This window comes from Haliotis asinina, chromosome 2 (assembly GCF_037392515.1).
Source record: "Haliotis asinina isolate JCU_RB_2024 chromosome 2, JCU_Hal_asi_v2, whole genome shotgun sequence".
NCBI lineage: Eukaryota > Metazoa > Mollusca > Gastropoda > Lepetellida > Haliotidae > Haliotis > Haliotis asinina.
In genome coordinates this window covers 69,846,629-69,868,589 of record NC_090281.1, presented here as the reverse complement: position 1 = coordinate 69,868,589, position 21,961 = coordinate 69,846,629, and the positions used below count along the sequence as shown (strand labels likewise).

The 21,961-nt window shown below is 41.0% G+C and overlaps 1 protein-coding gene across 1 annotated transcript; it reads left to right on the top strand.

Annotated features, from left to right (window-relative positions):
• The first annotated feature begins 4,464 nt into the window (after positions 1-4,464).
• LOC137274219 (dual specificity mitogen-activated protein kinase kinase 6-like) lies at positions 4,465-21,362 on the top strand. The gene is made up of 9 exons (XM_067807281.1): positions 4,465-4,562; positions 6,731-6,782; positions 7,842-8,019; positions 9,167-9,286; positions 14,932-15,048; positions 16,158-16,337; positions 17,404-17,532; positions 17,834-17,973; positions 18,214-21,362. The coding sequence occupies exons 1-9, from the start codon at positions 4,550-4,552 to the stop codon at positions 18,341-18,343; spliced, it is 1,059 nt and encodes a 352-aa protein (XP_067663382.1). The 5' UTR covers positions 4,465-4,549; the 3' UTR covers positions 18,344-21,362.
• The last annotated feature ends 599 nt before the right edge of the window (positions 21,363-21,961 follow it).

Below are 21,961 nucleotides of genomic sequence, written 5' to 3'. Positions count from 1 at the left end.
CTTACATTTTGTTATGGAATTAGAGTAATAGGTGGACAATTGTAATAATAATAGTCAGTTTTGTTTCCCTTTCCCATGCTCAGTATCATATTCTAAGTGCAGGCATGGAGGAGAGTCAGTTTGAAGCTGATCTTGAGAGCAGTTCTGAACATAGAAAAAGACCATTTTCAGTATGCTTCCATGGAGAAGCATCCCTGTCCTTAGCTAACAAGTTTCGGAGTTGGTGTAAAGCATTACAAAGAGATCTTTGGGCTAAGGTACCTGCAACTCCCATACTTAACACAGACATTAGGCAGTCTTAGCACTGAGGTGTTTTGTACAACAGCACCCTTTGTAACCTTTACCATTAACTCACCCACTTATGCCAGTCAAATAACTATGAAAGTAGTCAACCTTCAGCTCTGAAGTTAGTCAGTCTCTTGTACTAGGAAATGAGCCAACGATTACTGTGATTACTGTGAAAGTAATCGACCTTTAGTTCCATGAAACTTGTCTTCCTTTAGCTGTGAAAGTAACCAACTTTTCTTACTGTGAGAGGAGACAGGTTTTTGCAGTATGAATTTAATCAACCGTAAGTTTTGGGGGTCAACAAGCCATGCATGTCCTGAGGGGGAACTAGCGGAATGGCTGGTAAGGCTCTCAGACTTGGTTGACCCATATCACTATATTCGATTACACAGATTGATGTACTTGCTGTTGACCACAGGATTGTCTGGTCCTGACTGGATTTAATTGTAGCAACATTGCTGGAGCATTGCTGAGTGTGGTGATAAACAACAACTCATTTTAGAAGTAGCCAACTCACAGCTTTGGAATAACTTTCAGCACTGTGGTGAAATCCAATCCTTGTTTTTGTGTCTGCTCTTTGATGACCCGCGCTTTTGCTACAGGACAGCAAGTACAGCACTGAGTTTGTTTGACACGTTCATGCAATATTATATGGTTTCTTAATAATCCAAGTCCGTCGATAAATTATAGTTTAAAGGTACACAGCCTGAGAACTGATGTTTACACCTTGATGCCCAGTGTGGAGCCTCCATGACGGGAATGTCGGAGCCGAGATGGGTTAGAAGTGCTCTAGGAGATCATTCACAGCATTACGTATAATATGATCCCTACACTTAACCAACACACCACACCGCACTCGTTACTATGCAGGATTATAATTTTATTTTCATGAATGTCAACCAGCATTCCGGAATATGAGAGGGCTTATCATATACCGTTGAGGCATGACATTCACGCGCACTATGCGTAAATACAGCTGTACCAGTTTCAGATGGTTGCCCAACTTACGCCAGTCGGCAGCGCATTCGGTCTAAATGCCGAGAATGTTACATTCCCACAACCACATGTCGTACATCTTCATGCGTGAAAGCTTTGATGGTTTTTCATGATCATTATGAATTATGGTTGGGGTTTCTCTGTTCTTACAAATCACAGAGCGTGCACTAGTTTATAGCAGAAAAGATAGAATTACATGATAATGTCTCTTTCCTGGCCGTTTCTAGTGCATTTCTGCCCGTAAGTTGCGATCGACCTGGACAGCTATAGAATGCGTTAGCGTGCTCGACGGCGAGGAACGTCGCCCAATAATATCAGCTGTTGGTTCGCCTGGTTCAAGCCAGATCCGTAATGATCCGGGTTAGAACTCGTCTTCAGCAATCCATAGTTGTAAAATATTTGACCCCAACTCCGTAGATCGATGCTTTGGATGTCAGTCACTGGATTTTTTGGTCCTTGCTAAACAGCAGACAAACCAAAAAGTCAAACTCGATTTCTAAGGTGCAAAAAATAAAACTTGATTATTTAAGGTGGACAATTTATTAAGAATAGCGTTGCTGGCGAAGGTCTTAACTAACAATAACTATTATGTGGTGGAGCACAGTGGTGTGGTGGTTAGCATGCTGGGCCCTCACGCCAAAACCCGGGTGGAGATACCAAAATTTGTGACCTGGGTCTCACACCGTGTTTGTCCCAGGGCAAGGCACTTCGTCAACATTGCACTTAGTCCACCAGTTGTTTAAAATGGGTACCTGGAAAGCGGATGTACAGGCCTATATGGTCGCGCTTAGTGTTTAGCAGCCGCTTTGAAAGTACAATCCGTCAGGGTACTAATGTAACGCCAGAGGGCAACATCGAGTTGGATTCTAGGTGCAAAAATTGGTATTAGTGTTATTTAAGCTCTTGCTGTATCTTGATATACTGTGAGTTGTAACTTGAGTTTCTCGCTGCTGTGACAGTCAGATTACATCATAAAAAGATTATACTTTCCTATATGGTTTCTGTTTAGTTTATCTCTGTTTTTCCGTCGACCAGAACCCGTGAAGATCCCGGCTAGAATTGGCCTTCAGCAGTGGCCAAGGTGACTAACGGGACCGGGTAGTAAGGCTCGCTGACTTGGTTGACACGTCATGGTATCCCAACTGCGTAAATCGATGTTCATACTTTGTATTCCCGGATTGTCTGACTCGACTATTTACAGACCGCTGCCACGTAGCCGGAATATTGGCCAGAGTGGCGTTGAGCAATTAACCAACCGACCAAGCAATTCTTCGGGAAGTGACTCCATCCCTTTTTCATGGGGAATGCTACCCGTACTGCTACCCGGTACGGGTAACCTTCTGGCGCCTCAAAGATAGCTTATACTCCTCAGATATAAATGGACATAGAGTGCACATTTTGAGGTATTTATTTTTCATTTCGTGATGGAAAACCATCTTAGTATCTTCGAATTCTGGGAAGGGAACTTACACAACGTTGTGTATACCTTGGGACATTTCCTTCGCACTCAAATCGTGACGTCGCGACTGGAGGCGCGTCTCAATATATAAAGTTAAATACAAGAAACTGAATGCCTGATAATGGTCAGTTACACAATTACAAACAAAGCCAAAATACAAAAGACTGCCCACAGTACAAACAATCACATCTGGTTATGCACCTTGAATGTGTAAGAGAAGCCGAATATCAATATTCATATGGGCTTACTGCATTGGCGAAACCACGAATACCATACAGCCAAATGGTTGGTTGTTTAAGCCCACCCTCAACTTGGTTCCAGTACATGTCCCAGATTTGTAAATACTCGAGTCTTGACCAGACAGTCCTGTGAAGGACACCATCAGTGATGTGAGTGAGTATGGTTTTCAGGTTTTGGGTTCTGCGTTATCAGATGCGATGACGTCCTTCAGTCGAATCACCAAGCCTTACTACTTGATCCCGTTAGTCGCCTCTCACGTCAAACAGGTTAAAGATCCTTTACGGGTTTGTTTGTGTTTTGTAATGGATGAGATTATGGCCTGAAGATATTTTTCCGTCAAAACTAGGTCATTTACTCTGAACACCCATCACTCACCTCTTAAAAGAATGTGTGCCGCTAAAGGCCAATTCTATCACGTGTTTACATGATGGAGCATCCATCTCGAATGAGCTGTTCACAATATCGGGTAAAAAATGTTTTTCGTTGATGCCAAAAACATTCAGTGTTTTCTATTTTCCAAACCTTACAGGCTTGTTCTCGGCACCTCGTGTTTGTGAAAACGTCAAGTTTGTTTAAAAAAGCAAAAATGAGATTGGTTGTATCGCTGTGAGTTTCTGCTCAAGGAGATCGAGATTCAGACTCTGGAACCGGTTAGTTACAGGATGACGTCACATAAGCGACAATACTGTGTGCCTTATACAACAAACTGATGGTCACATGTTGATATTCTGTCGTCATAAATGGAGAAGATAATAAATAATACACCCAACATTATATAAATCCGTAAAATAATAAGAACAAAAATAAGAGCAACTTCAATGACAACAAACAATTTGAAAATATACAAGAAAATAAAAAGAGGAGGAATGCTGAGATGGAACAGTCAAACAGTCATTTAGATGCTTTTATAATCATTGTAAATGTTTTGAAAGCTCGATGTCCTCGTCAGGGACATCTGGCTTACATGAAAAAATGGACTGCTATTCGCCTGCTAGAGTACCCACTACGTTTTTGTGGATGATGTTAAACGCTGCACGCTGGTAATGTCCCGGGTGTGCCACGACGTCCAGTGTATGATCGAGCCTGGACCAGGCAAACCATAGTGTACAGTCGTATGGACCGACAACCGTCTGGGCACACTGACACAGACAGACAAGTCACACAGCCTGACTAGACGATTCAAGTTAGCCTCGTTTTGCGAACAGCAACAGGGGACTGGGATCTTGTCTATCTCTCCCCTATAACCCATCCCTCCCTATCATGGTCACACACACACATCACCCCACCGTCTCATATCCACAGTGATACAATCGACGACGAAACCAAGACACGTTTTCATTGAGTAACACACCATCAGTATTATGCTCGGTTAGGTCACATTCGGCATGAATCGATAATTTCCGTCTTAAGGCGGCAGGGGGAATGACAGAAGCGCCTGAAAATGCCCCGGAGATGATGCTCTGTGTCTAAATATAGCAACCGGCTTCCACTTGTTGACTCATAATACAACGATGCGAATCCATACAGACACGTCTGTGCAGAATACCACACCGGCTCCCTCACATCATGCAGGACGACGGTAAATACGACACTCGTTTTATTTCTGTAATCACGTTGTAGGTACCCGAACACCTAGCTGTATTTTGTCTCAGTTAATATATTGACGGGTCTAGTCTCGACCCCCAGCAGAGCGGCAGATGGCTTTCTCGCGAAGAGGAATGCATAAGACCGTCGTGACATTGGGTTGTTTACACGAACCATTCCCTACCTGCCATGTAAACAACCGAGCTTTGTTGCAGTGATTTTGGGATCTGAATTTTCACAACGTTTTATCCTGTGGTCAATGGTTTTTTATAAATTTATCAGCTGGAGCTGTTCCGCCATTTAAAATGCTGCATGATAATATCGTCTTTTCGTCTGAAGTGCCATTTATCAGGATGGGTACGTGTTATCATCTATCGATGTCTACTGTGTGTGATGTCAGTATTTCTTAACGACTACTATTAGTGATAAGATTTATGCTGTTTATTAAAAGCGTTCTCAAAATGTTTTTCGTGAATGTTTTGCCACAAGCTGAAGCATGAGTCATTAGAGGGCCGTCGTAAAATATCTTTAATTACGTACTTATAGTTCACTACTTTTTTAGATGTATTTAGCATGTTTTATTTAGAAACAAACCCAGAAGCATAATATGACCATATTGACATGATTCTGTACCATGATATATATATTTAAAAACCGTTAGACAAGTTCGGGATGTAGTGGCATCGCAAGACACACCTGTTTGATCTGCCAAAAGTGATGTACAAAATAAGGCTTGAAATAAATCAGTATAAATAAAGACCCGGGTTGCTCGACACGAATGATATTTTGGCTGAAGATATTCCCGATTTAATTAAATCATACATTATGAGTCCCATTCTGACGTCCTTCGTTCGTATTGAATTAAATAAGTTTAAAGACATGAAATTACTGCTGGCTCTTGAGTAGTGAGTGTTCACTGTCCACATATATATGTGAAATTGAGAAATATCGATTTCGGCGTTACTATATTTATGAATTCAGAATGTGAATGTTTGTATTAGAAAAAAACACATTCTACTATATATGTGCAGTTGAAAGCTGATAACTTATAGCAAAACTTCACGATCACATAGAGTTTATTTTTACACAGGCCTGAAGTGATTACTGTCGTGGTGTATGATTCACACCAGTGTGTCAGGCGACCATATTAGAAAAGGGAAGTATTGTACGTACACTGTGGAATGAGTGTTTATAAAGGGAGAAAGGTCACGCTATAATTGAGCCATTATATCGCCCGAGTTCTGACTGAGAGCAAATAGCCAGCCCTAGTCAACAGACTTAGCAGGTCTGCTTTGTTGTTTCCCGAGCGTGTGTACGAGATGTTGATATGATCTTGGTGTACCATTTACTTTACGTGTACCTGGTTTGCTTATCGTGCGAAGTAAAGCCGCAATAAGGATGTCTCGTGTGTGTGTGTGTGTGTGTGTGTGTGTGTGTGTGTGTGTGTGTGTGAGAGAGAGAGAGAGAGAGAGAGAGAGAGAGAGAGAGCGAGCACCCATCTGTGTGGAAGACGTAGAGTTTGTTTTCCATGGGTAACATAATCAAGCGTGAACATCAAGTTCAATCATGCTGGTTTCACCACTGAAAGGTTGGCCTTGTGGTTAAACCGTTCTCTCGTTACACCGAAGTCCGTGTTCGACTCCCCACCATGATATTGCCGGAAATTTACAAAGAGCGGCGTAAATAAAACACTTCATCACCTACTAAATGCAGCATTCGTTCTTATAGATTTATGTGTCTCGTAATTACGCATAAACACCAGGAAGAATGTTTTAGGTTCATAGCAAGTAATATGATAGAACATTAACGGCACGTTCAATAATTTTGTAACATTATCCTGTATTATATACATCTCAAGACAGAATAAATAGAACTTAGCTAGCAGCGTGCGTCGCTACAGTGTGTAGGATGTTCCTGCGTGTTTTCTTAAGACCAGCTTGGTGTTGAGGAATATCTTCCCATGGGGTAGGATTACAACAATGTAATCTTGTGGTTGGAATGTTAGAGGTTTATATGTTCACGAGTGCTGTTATCATTTCGTCTGGTAGTGGCAGCGATAATGCTATTTCTACAGGGATTTCCCAGCTGAATGAGCGGGTTGGTTGCCTTGAACAGTTGCCTTGAATTGCGTCATTTGGATGCATGTGTTTTGTACTTTTTCAGGCCAGAGTACACAAAAAGGGAAAATACGCCGGTGTCTAAGATTACCCATACAGTGAGTATGCTATACATTATGTCACATGCAATAATTATAACATGCAGTAATTATGTTTGAAATATTGTATTTACTAGTGTAGGCGATATACAACAGAGACCATATGGTTGTTGGCAGGAAACTGTGGAAGTTTCAATTTGTTGGTTGGTTGGTTTAAACTCGCACAGTAGTACTCCAGATATTTGAATGCGGTCGATAAATAATCGAATCTGGACCAGACAATCCAGTGATCAACAGCATGAGCATCGATCTACACAACTGGGATACGGTGTCTACCGAGCCATCGAACCTGACAAGCCGATCCGGTTTGTGGCGTTATACGAGAATCATGGGTTGTCTAAGAGCAATTCTGAACCGGATCTTCAAAGTGTAGACGGGTTCTGTTACAGACTTATACAGTCGAGTCGTTTTTTTTATGCAAACTCAGACACTCACTCAATGGTCATTCATTGTGTTATCGTGTGGATGGTTATCGTCTTGACCAGTCACACTGGACACAGCAATGAGACGACAAGGGCATTGTTGTCACTTCTACAACACAGACTCATAGAACGGCAACGTCAGAGAATCCAATGCGAATAGCGGAACCAATGATACACCCGAACTTTGATATTTAAATATGTTTATATATTTATATATGCTGTATGTCGATGGGGGTTCATTCCCCAGCCATGATTTCTTTAATTCATTATGCTAATTGTCCTGGGTCCATTTGAGTCCGAAGGTTCACATTGTGTGCATTCCATTTCGAATGACAACGCTAAAATACCCATCCAATCAAATACCGCTAATGAGCGAGAGAAATCCATTGGAAGTGATGCGAAGCGGTAATAAATCAAAGTGTCTCTCCAATAGTGCTTGTATTTGTTTCCCTAATATGTATTACACACACTCCTGGTTAAGATATTTTGAGGAATACATCCGATTCAAACATTTGGCTCTCAGAACAAATGCAGTCTACTTTGTATCGATCTCTGAATGTGAATGGCCATCTAGCATGCTACATCACCTCGATATAAAGCTCTGTGGAGCTGTTATCTACATGATTCTGTCTTTCAGACCACCTCAACAAGTTATCCCTGTTGATCTAGAGACAGAAGGCACGTTGACCCTAGGAGGGGAGCGCGTGCCATGTGATGCGGGGGACCTAGAGCACCTGAGCTCCCTTGGGCAGGGAGACTCGGGGGATGTGGATTACATGCTGCACAGACCCTCGGGGATACCGGTGGTAGTTAAGGTACGATATATCGACATAGAACACACATGAGTTAAGCGATACAGAGGGCTAAGGTACGATATATTGAAATACCGCACACAAGTGTTAAACGATACTGGCGGTGGTTAGGGTACTATATATCGATAACGGTGGTGGTTAGGGAACAAAATATCGATGTAGCGATCCATCACACATGGGTATCAGGCGATAGCGATGGTGGTTAGGGAACAAAATATCGATGTAGCAATCCATCACACATGGGTGTTAGGCAATAACGGTGGTGGTTAACGAACGATATATCGATACATCCCGCACGGGTGTTAGGCAATAATGGTGGTTAGGGAACGATATATCGATGCATCATACTTGTGTGTCATTCGATACCAGTAGTGGTTAGGGAACGATATATCAATACATCACACACGGGTGTTAGGTGATACCGATGGAGTAGGGTACGGTATATATCGATACATCACACACGAGTATTATGCGATTACGTGGTGGTGTAGGTACGGTACATCGACACATCGATACACCACAGGTGTAGGCAATATCTATGGTTGTTAGGGTACGATACATCGATACACCAGACACTGGTATTTGACGATACCGATGGTGGTTAATTTACGATATATCGAGTTTAGTTTTACGCCAATATCACGTCGGGAGCTACCAGAGAGCTACCGGACCTTTTCAGTGTCAAGTGATGCATGTTTTGACCCACCTACATACCTACATACATACATACATACATACATACATACATACATACATACATACATACATACATCCATCCATCCATCCATCCATCCATCCATACATCCATACATACATGATTGTCGGATATGGAGTCAATTGATGTCGTGACCTCATTGAGAACACAGGAAGTTATGCAACGGTTGGGGTCAATAACTGTAAGGGGTCATTTGATATACGACGGTTATAACTCAACACTATTATACAGCATAACGCAAATGGGGCTTCCAACTCATTTCATTCATTGATCGTCAGTGTACAGACTCTATGTAAGACTGTATGTAGATTCCCCTATGAGCTGTATCACTGGGTGAGATTCGTGCGGTCTAGTGATGTGTGTCTGGCGGTAGATATAACATAAAATATATAGGAACTGTAGAAATACCCTTGATGTGTTTGTTGTCTTTTACAGAGAATCTTGGTAAGAATGGACCGAGATGAAATCAGCGATTTGCTGCAGGATATCGAGACTATACGGAGTTGCGGCCCCTGTCCAGACATCGTGTCCGTGTATGGCGCTTTCTTCAGGGATGTACGTACTGGGAATATTTTTCTTTCAAGTTTGGGTATGGGGTCTTTCAGTTGTTTGTCACGAGAATTCGAGAGGGTTCGCATAATTCTCCACTGTTTGCAAAAAAGTCGTTTCTGGCCCAGACAAACCAGTGACAGATATTAAAACATTTCAGGCTACGATGAAATTAAAAATTACAAGTCGACGCCATTTGCGACAAGCACGGGGGTGTATCGTGAGTCTCAAAGTCAAGACAGAGACTGATTTTTGTTAGTGTGGACGTATTTTCTTAAAGACAGCATTAACCAGTAGACACTCAATGTAATATAGGCTTACTCACTCGCCCAAGGCACCGAAATAGACTGTGTAGAATAACGCCCCTTTGGTGCACCAGGGACCTATGATTCTGGGTTAGATGCTCGGTCTGACGCGATTATGCTCTCGGGGTTCGTCAGCATCATGCGTTTCATCGAGGTGATGAACGTCTTAGACAATATCACTGAACATCACTTCGACGTTTCTTGGCATGTCATAATTTAACTGGAACACTTTCAAATGCGGAGTTGATACTCAGTTTCATAATAAAAGTGTTAATCTACAAAATTTAGTAACTAAATTACTCTAAAGCGCTCTACAGTGTTCTTGGCTCTTCTTAAAAATGTCATAAAATGTTGAGTTTCGCGTGGTAAATCGTTGCACAGTGATGCCGCAACCTTGTTGAAGCACCTGTCACCATTTCAATTGATGTTCTGGACAGAGTGATGGTTCGTTCGTCCGTGGTTATTTCCCAAATGTGAATAATGTGTGAAGTAGGTTTGAAACTCCCTATGTTGCATGAACTCGTATGTCTCATGTGCTGTCCTATCCACCTGTCGTTCCCCTGTCTCAAGTGTGTGCACCAGTTATCTTCAAAACACTCCGAGATGACTAACGTCCATTTGTGAACAACTGCTCCACACATTTCTTTGTTAGGTGTTCGTTTGAGAATCAAATTACGTGTGACGCTGCATTAAATCCACTCATGCAGCGCTGAAAGGTTGACATTAAGGACTCTGCAGAATAAAAGAGTATGTGGTATTAACGAAACTCATCATAGATGTACAGTCAGACTCACCCAACTAAGACACACGTACATCATATAGGTATCAGCATTTGTGATCTATCCGCGCGAAGTTGTGGTTGTTCTATTTTGCCCTGTAGTGAGTCACTGAAGGACTCTGTTTACATTTATGACACGGGGAATTAAAGGTCTTTGGAACATTACATAAGCCAAACGAGACTGGGGTCGCACAGGGCCCACTTTTTAACATACTATTTTACGCTGACGTTTGCAAATCAACAAACAAATATATACTACATAATATTTTTTAATTCTTGATCAGCTTCGTTTTTGGTAAAAAGATAAACATTTAGTTGATTTATATGGAACCCTGTCGATTCTGCGCCACAAAAAAAAATCAGACCACACATTTTCAAGTGGACTGAAACCATTTCATGTATAGAGAATCAAGCATTATATGATAACGAGGACATGTCCTTATACGAAGAACAGATAGAATTATGTACTTGGCGCTAACCATTAGTCCATTAATACACTGGGAAACCAATGAGGAACCAAACACACTTTACACAGAAGACTTGTCAAACTGTACAACCCTGTCCTATTGGAAGCTGGTTCGTGGGAATGGCGAAATAGGACAGGTCCCAAGCAGCCTATGCCAATAACGGGTTAATATGTTCGGATGGCCAGGCTCGGTGATTGGGTTCATTATAAGTCACCGTACCCCCACTGTTAGGGTCGTTTCCCATAATACGCATTGTTTGACGGCTTTTTTCATCCATCTATTACTTGTCCTTATAGTTGAAATACTGTTGACTAGGGGAATTGCAAACACACATAAAATACGAATTTTAGTCGGAATTTCCTCAAGCAGAAAACTAAAATTGTCAGTCGGAATTTTTGTGTTAGTATTTTATGGGGAAATCACGATTCACAGATTTTAGCGATTTCTCCCTCTTTAACCAAGTAATTCATTTGGATTTCTGGATAGTGACGTATATATGCATCCGTTCAACTTGGTTAAATTTTGGTTAATTTCCTGTGTCAGATTCAACTGCGAGAACAATGGTGTGACGTCACAGGAATGGGTTAATATCCTTGAAATGATTTACTAAACTATCCGTGTTCTGAAACTCTAACATGTCAGCTGCCAATTCGCTAACTCCTGTTGTGAGGTCGCCCTGTGAAGGTACGGGTTACATCTGGTCTTCAACAGCCTATGCTTGTCTTAAGGGGAGACTAACGGGATCGGATGGTCAGATCTATGGTTATGATGTGGATCACTGGATTGTCTGGCTCAGACTCGATTATTTGCAGACCACCGCCATAAAACTGGAATATTACTGAGTGTGACGTTAAACAACAAGAATCAATGAATGTTGTGAGTTCTAACTACATGCACAAGCATAGTTTTGCAACCTTAACACCCCGCCTCATATCATGTGCCCTTACCTAAACACACCTACACACACAAACACAGTCTCCACGTGCTTCACCTGGCTTGAAAAACAGTTAAGGTGGCTCTACATAGAAATGAATCACATAGGTTCACTGCAAACGTGGAACAGTACACGTCGAACAATTTAAAAATAGAGAAAAATGTCAAAATGTCATCAGCCTAATGTTTTATTGAACTGAAGAGTATCTAACGATTACCTTATTTTTTGCCGTAATAAGAAAGTCATGGCATATCATCTTACTTGAAATATACTTTATTATTCCTTTAGATTAAAAACAAAACATTTGACGACCTTGCGCATGTAAATTTAGAATAATTGTTACTATCAGATTACCTTGTTAATTAGTTCCCCAGTGCTGTAAATGTCAGGAATAGGAACAGGGTGACCTGCTGTGATGTACTGCAACTCTTTATAAATAGCACTGAATTGAACCCACTTTAATCCGAATTACCTCCTACCCGTGGTTAGGTCCAGGTTTGAATCTAGGTATGTTGTGGCCGACCTGTATAGATACAGATCGAGCTGCTGAGAGTCAGGGACAAAATGCCTGACGGCGAGGAACGTCGCCCAAATATCAGCCGTTGGTTCAAACCAGATTAGATCAGTGAAGGCCCGGGTTAGAAATCGTCGTTAGCAGCCATTAAGAGGCGGCTAACTGGATCGGGTGGTCAGGATAGTTGACTTGAATATCATCGTATCCCAATTGCATATATCGATGCTTTTGATGTAGATCACTGGATTCTCTGGCCCAGACACGAACATTTACAGACCACCGCCACATAACTGCATTTGTGTTTAGTGCAGCGTTATACAAGAACCAAAGAAACTATGTTACCTCATGTCATTACAGAACAAATACATCCACTACGCTGTATTGAAAATGCCCGAAAAGGATGCTATGTTTTTATGTAAAGGATTCCTTTTGTTAATGGCAGCAGCTTCTGATAGTATTGGAATTTTTTAATTCATTCAAATACCTCAAATACGTCCTAAAGTCTCCCATGCTTCCTGTGCTGTCAGTCCTAACCCCATATTTGATTATCCAGGCTATTTTATCATAATTTTATTGCAATAAACACCAAGCACCCATTACGATTACAATAATTTTGTTTTATCCAAAATTACCCGTCCGCTTCTTTACACTAATGTGGAAGAGATATTCTGCAGAAAGTAACAAAAAGAGACACTGAGATGCCGACTCCTCATGCGAAACATTGGCGCCAAGGTATTTATTTATTATCATATAAATGAGACAAAACACAGACGATCATCTTCTCGTGGAATCGGAAAACGTTTTTGTTATGGAGATGATTAATCTTTTAATCAAACGTAATCGCAATTCGATTTAACTTTGACATGGTTTAGATATTTTCTTTTTCTATTTCTATTTTCAACGTAAATGTATATTGATTGCTTTTTGTTGAATCTGTACGAAATATGTATTTTACCCCTCACATGAGTACGGTCGTGGAGGGCATCGTGTTGTATTGACGTCTTTTGGAAGAATAAAGACACGTAATGCGTTTTATCCATGGCCCACTGTGGCCGCAGACATTATACATGACTAATAAAACACACATCAATGAAAAAACGACAGGCGTATACCACCCCGTGGTTCTTGAGAATGACGCGGCGATCCGCCTCCCTCGGTGATTCACTCATTCATTGATTGTTGTCGGGTTGGAGACGCCATTGTTAATAGGGGCGATAATGTTACAGAAATAATTACAAAATGTGCAGGGCCAAATTTACACTTAGGCACATTTGGACTTGCACCACGATGAACCCTCTTTGTAGTAAATCTTACTTGCATTTGAAACGACGTTTTATCAGAAACAGGTTTGGAAACATTGTTTGAACTGAGTTGTCTGTCAGAGAATTTCATGTCCATGTGTTGTAGGTGTGATTGTGTCAAAGATTGACATGTCGACTTGTTGTAGATGTGGTTGTTTCAGAGAACGTCATGCCCACGTGTTGTAGATGTAGTTGTGTCAGAGAATGTCATGTTGACGTGTTGCAGGTGTGGTTGTGTCAGAGAACGTCATGCCCACGTGTTGTAGATGTAGTTGTGTCAGAGAATGTCATGTTGACGTGTTGCAGGTGTGGTTGTGTCAGAGAATGTTGTGTCGACGTGTTGTAGATGTGATTGTGTCAGAGAATGATATCTTGACGTGTTGTAGATGTGGTTGTGTCAGAGAATGTCATGCCCACGTGTTGTAGATGTGGTTGTATCAGAGAATGATATCTCGACGTGTTGTATGTGTGGTTGTGTCAGAGACTGACATGTCGACATGTTGTATGTGTGGTTGTTTCAGAGAATGCCATGTCGACATGTTGTATGTGTGGTTGTTTCAGAGAATGCCATGTCCACGTGTTGTATGTGTGATTGTGTCAGAGAATGTCATGTCCACGTGTTGTAGGTGTGATTATGTCAAAGATTGACATGTCGACTTGTTGTATGTGTGGTTGTGTCAAGGAATGTCATGTCCACGTGTTGTAGGTGTGATTGTGTGAGAGAATGTCATGTGCACGTATTGTAGGTGTGGTTGTGTTAGAAAATGTTGTGTCCAGGTGTTGCAGATGAGGTAATATCAGAGAATATCACGTCCACGTGTCCAAGGTGTGGTTGTGTCACAGAATGACATGTGCACCTGTTCTAGGTGTGGTTGTGTCAGAGAATGACATGTCGACGTGTTGTAGTTGTAGTTTTTTCAGAGAATGTCATGTTCTTATGTGCTTAAGTATTTTTTTGTCATGCGGTATATGTAATTTTAATGACATTTTTGTCTGCTGGCTGTGGCATTATACAACATTGTCCGTTCTTTATCTTCGGGAACATTACTGAACAGTAGTTCGTTTAGCTTTTAAAACATTAAGGCAACTTAGATGAAAAACATGAAATGTAATTGACTGTACAGTTCAAACTCCTCCAATATTCCTCGTCCATTTTAAGGGTGCTTCAAATACACTGACTTTAATACCGCATGCATTCCGTGTACATTCCTATATGCAGATGTTGGTTCCATATGCTGTATTGAAGTTGCACTATGTAGCTCTGCGGTCACAAACCACATTAAACAGGTCTGTTTAATGCGTGAGTATAACTATGTTATCACGTCACAAACATTCTTTTGTTTGTTTGTCAGAGACACGTGTGGGTGTGCATGGAACCGATGGACACCTCCCTAGACAAGTTCCAGAAAACAGTCTATAACAGGGGCGACAGAATTCCAGAAACTGCACTCGCCAAGATAGCCCAACCTGTGAGTAGTTCCTTTACCCAAAGTCTGGAAGGCCTTAGTAGGTTTGCCACATGAGGCGACTGTACTTGTCGTAAGAGGCGACTAACGGGATCGGGTGGTCAGGCTCGCTGACTTGGTTGACATATGTCATCGGTTCCCAGATCCAGATCGCTCATATTGTTGATCACTGGATTGTCTGGTCCAGACTCGGTTATTTACAGACCACTGCCATATAGCTGGAATATTGCTGAGTGCGGCGTAAAACTAAACTCACTCACCATGGAAATTTGCCTTTCACGTCATTGTTCTAACTCCCTGTTAGGATGTGTAAGTAGGAAGCACTCGTGATTACACGTGTCGTTCCGGCAGGCCTTCTTGCAGGTCACGGAAAGAGGCGAGTAGCTAAAATGACTCTACTACTGGAGCCTCGTTCTGGTATAACACAGGTTGGGGACACAACACTCGGTGATTACCTGTTACTAATCAACGCTGGTTAAATGAACATCGCACATGCTGTTACTGATTTTGCAGTTTCCATGATAGCAATAATGACGATACCAATTGTGTTCTTGCGTTTGTACTGTTTATCAGTTCGAGACTAGGTTCTTAAGTTTAGTTGCAAACCTAGTGTTTAGCAGTTGCAAATTAACGGTGTAGTCCCCGCAGACTAAGTGTTAAGTATTAGCAGACTGTTTTGCTTTTGTTTTTGCAAGATTGTTAAGTGTTTTTTTTTATTTATGATGTGTGTCACACAACTGCGTCAGTATTTGTGCCATCTGTATTGCGCATCTGTATTGAAATTATTTAAAACGAATGATAATACAGGCAAACCGTTGATAGGCGTTTATACAACGTGTAACTTAGGGATATTAAAAAGTGCGTTATTTTTTTGTATGGACGTTTCGATGCTTCTTATCTCTTCATCGGATGAAGTATTATGTGTTCAACAATTGTGTCTTAAATATCTTATATATATAACTAATTTGCAATACTTTCTGCATTTTAGTTGCTTTTCACTCTGCATGCTTGGACATTTAGTGAACTCTTAGCGTGAAGAGGTTATTTTTAGCCAATGGGATGGTTTTAGGCAACATGAGGTTAAGATTAACAAAATTTGACCTTTAATTCAGGTGATACAGGGTCTCGACTTCCTATACCGGAAGGTGAAGGTCACGCAAAGGGACTTAAAGCCCGCTGATATTCTACTGAACTCTAAGGGAGAAGTGAAGCTCGGGGATTTCGGGGTACGGTATACGCAACGTGGGGCCATGGCACGACCACGTGATAACGGCAGGTGCCCCTACATGGCGGTAAGTCATACTGCCAATACGAAATAACAATAGCAATCAAAATAATATATTACCATTTGTATGTCACCAATTCCATCCACTGATACATGCTGAGTTCTTTACAATCATTAGTATGTTTCACACGTGTGAGTTGGCTAGTTCTCATTTCCTGTTTTTCCTTCCTGGTACCCATTTGCAGCTTCATATGATTCCTTTCCCCCCTTATCAAGCTTCGGTGTGAATTTATTTTAAAACTCAACACAACTCTTCAACACTTACATTTTGACTTTGTGAAAATATTCACGACACGGCGGGTTGTGTTTTGTGTGGTAGAAGATGTGAAGATGTTTGTAGTCTTTTCTTTGAAAGTAAATTGGTGAAATTAGTAAACAGGAGTAGTTTTCATACAGTATATAAAGCCCAAATACATTTGATTCATCACAGTTTGGTATGAAACGTACGTACGTTCATATGTATTTCTTGATACAAAGATAATGTCATGAGAAGAAGAACGTGAATGAAACATACAGCTTTATGCATTACAACTTCTTGTTTATTACGTTGAGCGACGTTTCGATGTAGATTCATACATCGTTTTCAAGCAGTAGGATGTAATTATTTTCTTGACAGAAACAGTACAATTATGAAAAAATCTCACCTGCTTGTTTCCAAGCTAGTGACATGTGAAGGGGTAAGCTAGCGGCGTGTGAAGGGGTAAGCAAGTGACATGTGAAGGGGTAAGCTAGTGGCGTGTGAAGGGGTACGCAAGTGACATGTGACGGGGTAAGCTAGTGGCGTGTGAAGGGGTAAACTAGTGGCGTGTGAAGGTGTAAGCAAGTGACATGTGACGGGGTAAGCTAGTGGCGTGTGAAGGTGTAAGCAAGTGACATGTGACGGGGTAAGCTAGTGGCATGAGAAGGGGTAAGCTAGTGGCGTAGGAAGGGGTAAGCGAACACTTGATGTTGTTTCATTATTTGTTAAGATTTATTACACACGGTAATTCCTATTTAGGAAGCATTTTCGTTGTTTTGTTATTAATTACTATGGTATTTCAAAATGATCAGAACTCAGTGATGTTTCAATGCAGCCCGACAGAATTGATCCACCGGAACCGGATCCAGGGGAGATAACTCCGAACACTATCCACTCAGAGCGCTGTTCCAGGCACTCCGTCACAGATCCCCGAGCTGATGTTTGGAGCCTAGGGATCATTCTTGTACGTAACATTTTACTTTGTGAATACGTTTGAATAGATCTGGTCATCACTGTGACATTTGTTAAAGGGTTCTCTCATTACGTCAAAGATCTGTGTTTGACTCCCTTTATAGCATTTCCTACTGTCCCCCACCATAATGGTCAAGAAATATTGATAAAACTGGTGTATCCACTATTCACCGACATTCCATATAGTTCATGGGAAACCGAAGCATGCATATACATCGTTTGTTGATATTCATGAAGTTGACATCTGTGAGATATGCACTTTAATGCACGTGTACTCCAATCCAATCCTTCAGGTTGAGATGGCGACTGGAGAATACCCCTACTCCGACTATGGCCCCCAGTTTGAGCTGCTCGTGAAGATTGTAGAGCAGGACGCCCCGAGGCTTACATCCGGAGAGTTCTCGTCTGAATTTGAAGATTTCGTTTCAGTTTGGCAAGTAACTTGTAATTTCCAAAAACAGATCTACGCTAGGGGATGTGGATACACGATTAACTGTGTGCACCAGTTGTTTCATGTCCTCTCGGGATTTCCTTCCATATGACTAGATGCCTTTAATGTTTATTTCACATTATAATGGATATAAGTATTTCAAGAGAGACGATAGCACTCGATTTATCTTTTGGAAATAATCGATTACAATTTCTGTAAACAGTTTATTCTTGTTTCTTTTAGTTTAAAGAAGAATTACCGCGAAAGGTCGACCTTTGAGCAACTTTTGTCCCACCCGTTTATTGAAGGCGGATCTGGGGGAATAGACATGGCGGCATATTTGAATTCCTATGGCGACCTGGCCAAATGTTGACTGCAACACTGCTGACGATCATCGTCTGACAAAAGCGGTGGATTTCCTGTTGAACTGTTGAACAAAGGCACTCAATTAGCTTTCAGAAAGGAGAGGTCTAATTTTCGTACTGTTTCGATGGATAACGTGCTTGTTCTGTATAGATGGGAAGCAACGTTTCGAATGCCCAACACATGCAACGTCTCAAATATATATTTCGGTACACGTTCCCGTTCGTGTACTTCTTGTCTTCAGGAACTCAATGTACTGCTGGATCTATGCTACTGTTTACTCTATTGTGCAATTAATTCTGTCAAGCTACGATTTTGAGCTTTTCGTAATGTTTGTGTTTCCTGGATTCGTGTTGACGTGACCGCAAATATATACCCGAAAGTGAATCGCCGGATGTCTGCTTCCGGAAGAGTTTGCCCCTGTAATCTGTCTGCCCCGACATATGTGTCTCTGATTCAGGAATTCGTAACTACTCGTGTCATTCCGACAAGCCAGATGACGACCCGTGGCCATGTTCACGACTAGACCTTGTCTAAGCGCAAACGGACACGGAGATGAAAATTCTTGGACTATTTAAATTGTCTAGGACTATTTCCAAGGAATGATATCTCTGAATGTCCACCCGTGGAATTAATTAATAATGCAACACGGAAGTCACTTTAAGGAATTTTCTTCTCTCATTATCAAATATCAGTTAGAATATAATTTTGTAATCACCGAAATAATAATGAAAATCGATAAGCGCAAAGAATTTATTTGACCTCATTTCACACTTTACTACGCTCTATTTGATTGGTTTGCCACAATTCTTGGCAATAAATGGCGCACACAGGTCTTCTTGTAGATCGGGGAAAAGGGCGAGTAGTTACGAATGTGTTTCGACCTGAGCTTCTCTGTTAAATGGTTTTGGTGTTTTCAAATCGGTAAGAAATATCTAGTATTAATGCACGCAAAACAGTAAACTATTGTGATATAGAGTGTATATTTACGTAAAAAAATGCAATGTCTGTGATATGGCTTGGCTGCTTCAACATTGCCATGTATTTTGGTCAACAACCATCCAGCATAGAAGAAATGTAAATACTATATTGATTGTTATGTAAGTTTACAGATTAGCGATGTAGGTAAATGGTCTATATTTGAAAGTTGATGTTATGAAATCATGAAATTACTGCCGTGATTTCTTGGAAGTGATAATTTTACGGTTATTCTACAAAAGACAAAACATGTGCTTATGATTTTACATGGTCAGCTGCATTGCTGACAAGTGACTGCTGCCATTTATTTTTGAAAAGTATACTTTTTGTCCCGCTTCTGCATTTTGTGACCAGAAGGTTCACGTGAATGTCTGGATTCCCTTTCATTGCTCAACATAACCATTACTGATGTTTGTTTTCCTCAAGTCTAGAATGGCGATTTGTAAATTCCTGCAAATACGATGCCATTGGTAAGATAGTTTGTCCTCACTGAAGGATGTTTCTATCTATGTTTCTATCAATGGTCATAAAATATATATCGGGGTCAATTCGAATATTATTTGTCTAAAAGGCCTGTGAAATAGATTCTGTTAGATTAAGAACACATTTTTGGCAAAACCACAAAATCCGATAATTCAGTATTTCTTTGGATTTCAAGGGATTATTTTGTAATATTTATAATTTTTGTATAATTTTGTATAACATATATGTCTGGTATGATACTTCCACATTCTACAACGAACTTGTTTATGTCCATGCTGGGCAGTATGAGGGAACAGACTCTTCCCATTGTTATTTTTTCAGTTATACATATTGATGGTAAACGCATTGTTTGTTATTGTATGCATGCCATATATCGCGCCTGTTTCTGTATCTTCCTGAGGTGACTGACTGTGAAAGACCAGTTTACACAGGTTTTTTTTCTTTGGTAACTAGTCTCCGTTTACGTACAGTCAAATCAAAATGTGTGTAACAACGTGCACATTTCCGTCGATAGCAGGATTTGGCGTCCACCACCCCGTCTATGAACTATGATTGGTCGAATCTCAGTGGACAGTAGTCATTGTTTGCGCTACGAAATTCCAGCCTTGTTTGGCATTTGTTGAATTTGGACTTTTCTAGTCAATTGCTGTGGGAAGATGCTTGTTCTGATGCAACTTGTTTTTATAATCTGACATCAAACATGTTGATATACTTTGTACGGTGATGGAGATATCGAATGAAATGGGAGCATTTGATGAGGTGACATTAGCTGGATTAAGGGGTTTTTACTTACTGCTAAGTAATTACGGATAAAACATACATCAGGTTTTATTGAAATATAGCGTAATAGGGGCGGTGGGGTAGCCTAGTGGTCACTGCGTTCGCTCGTCACGCCGAAGGCCCGCGTTCGATTCCCCACATGTGTACAATGTGTGAAGCCCATTTGCTGGTGTCCCCTGCCGTGATATTGCTGGAATATTGCTAAAAAGCGGCGTAAAACTAAGCTCACTCACTCACTATAGCGTAATACTCCCGGGTTAGCACATATACGGAATGATGGTCTACAACAATCACTCTCTTCTGTTCGGGTACCGGTTTTCTGATGGCCTAACACACAGGAACCCGCTTTACATTGTTAGGTACCGTAAAGATTCACACTGCACTCGGGTTGGACTTGACTTGTACAATGAACTGCCACGTCGTGGTATAATTGATGTACTGCCCGAAGTCGACTTTTAAAACCCAACCAAACCAGTTCTCGTTGTGGTATGTTTCCACTGTGACAAAACTGAAAATCAACAGCTTCCTTCCCCATTTAAGATAAGTAATGCATACATAATGCATTTGTATTTGTACAGGTCACCTGTTTTCTTATGCAGAATGAAAACCTACATTAACGGGTCAAATGCCAGTCGATATTTCGTCCAATCTCTTGCCTCCTGCATAGTCCTGTGAACCGATGTTGAATGCTTTTACAACGCTGAGTAAACTGCTTTTGTCCACGACTGCCAAAAGGCAACAACATGTCATATTTTCTTTTAAAAGCAATAAAAATATTTGTGCTGCTCCTCTTTTTGTTGTGCAGTTGGTATGCCATGACCAAATTCGCTGGATGTTTTAAGTCATCCATAGGAAATGGTATTAAATTGCAAGGAATCTGTGCAATGGCATGTGATATTTGAAGACGTGTTTGGTGATAATTCTCCACACGAGTACAATACGTGAAGCCCATTTCTGAGCCCCCATCCGTGGTAGTACTGGGATATTGATACCAGTGGTGTTAAACCTTACTCTCACGCTCTCACATTGGTGATACTTCCAAGATCAAGTACGTTAGGTTTTGCACGCACGTCGCACTCTGGTGCTCGGAGTATAACCTCTGGATGACATGTGAAGTGTGGTTACCTGAAACTGTCAGCTGAGTGAGGTGATATTCTTATGACAAAATAACTAAACTCTAAAGATATGCAGAGACAATGTATATATTCATGACAAGCAGTAATAACTCTAATTCGATAAAGTCACGTAAGTCGGTAATATCAAGATCGACTGGTATTATGACTGCACCGGTTACTTTGTTTTTTGTGTTTGTTGTTTTATGCCGCACTCAGCAATATTCCAGGTATAGGGTGATGGTCTGTAATCAATCGAGTCTCAATTGGACAAT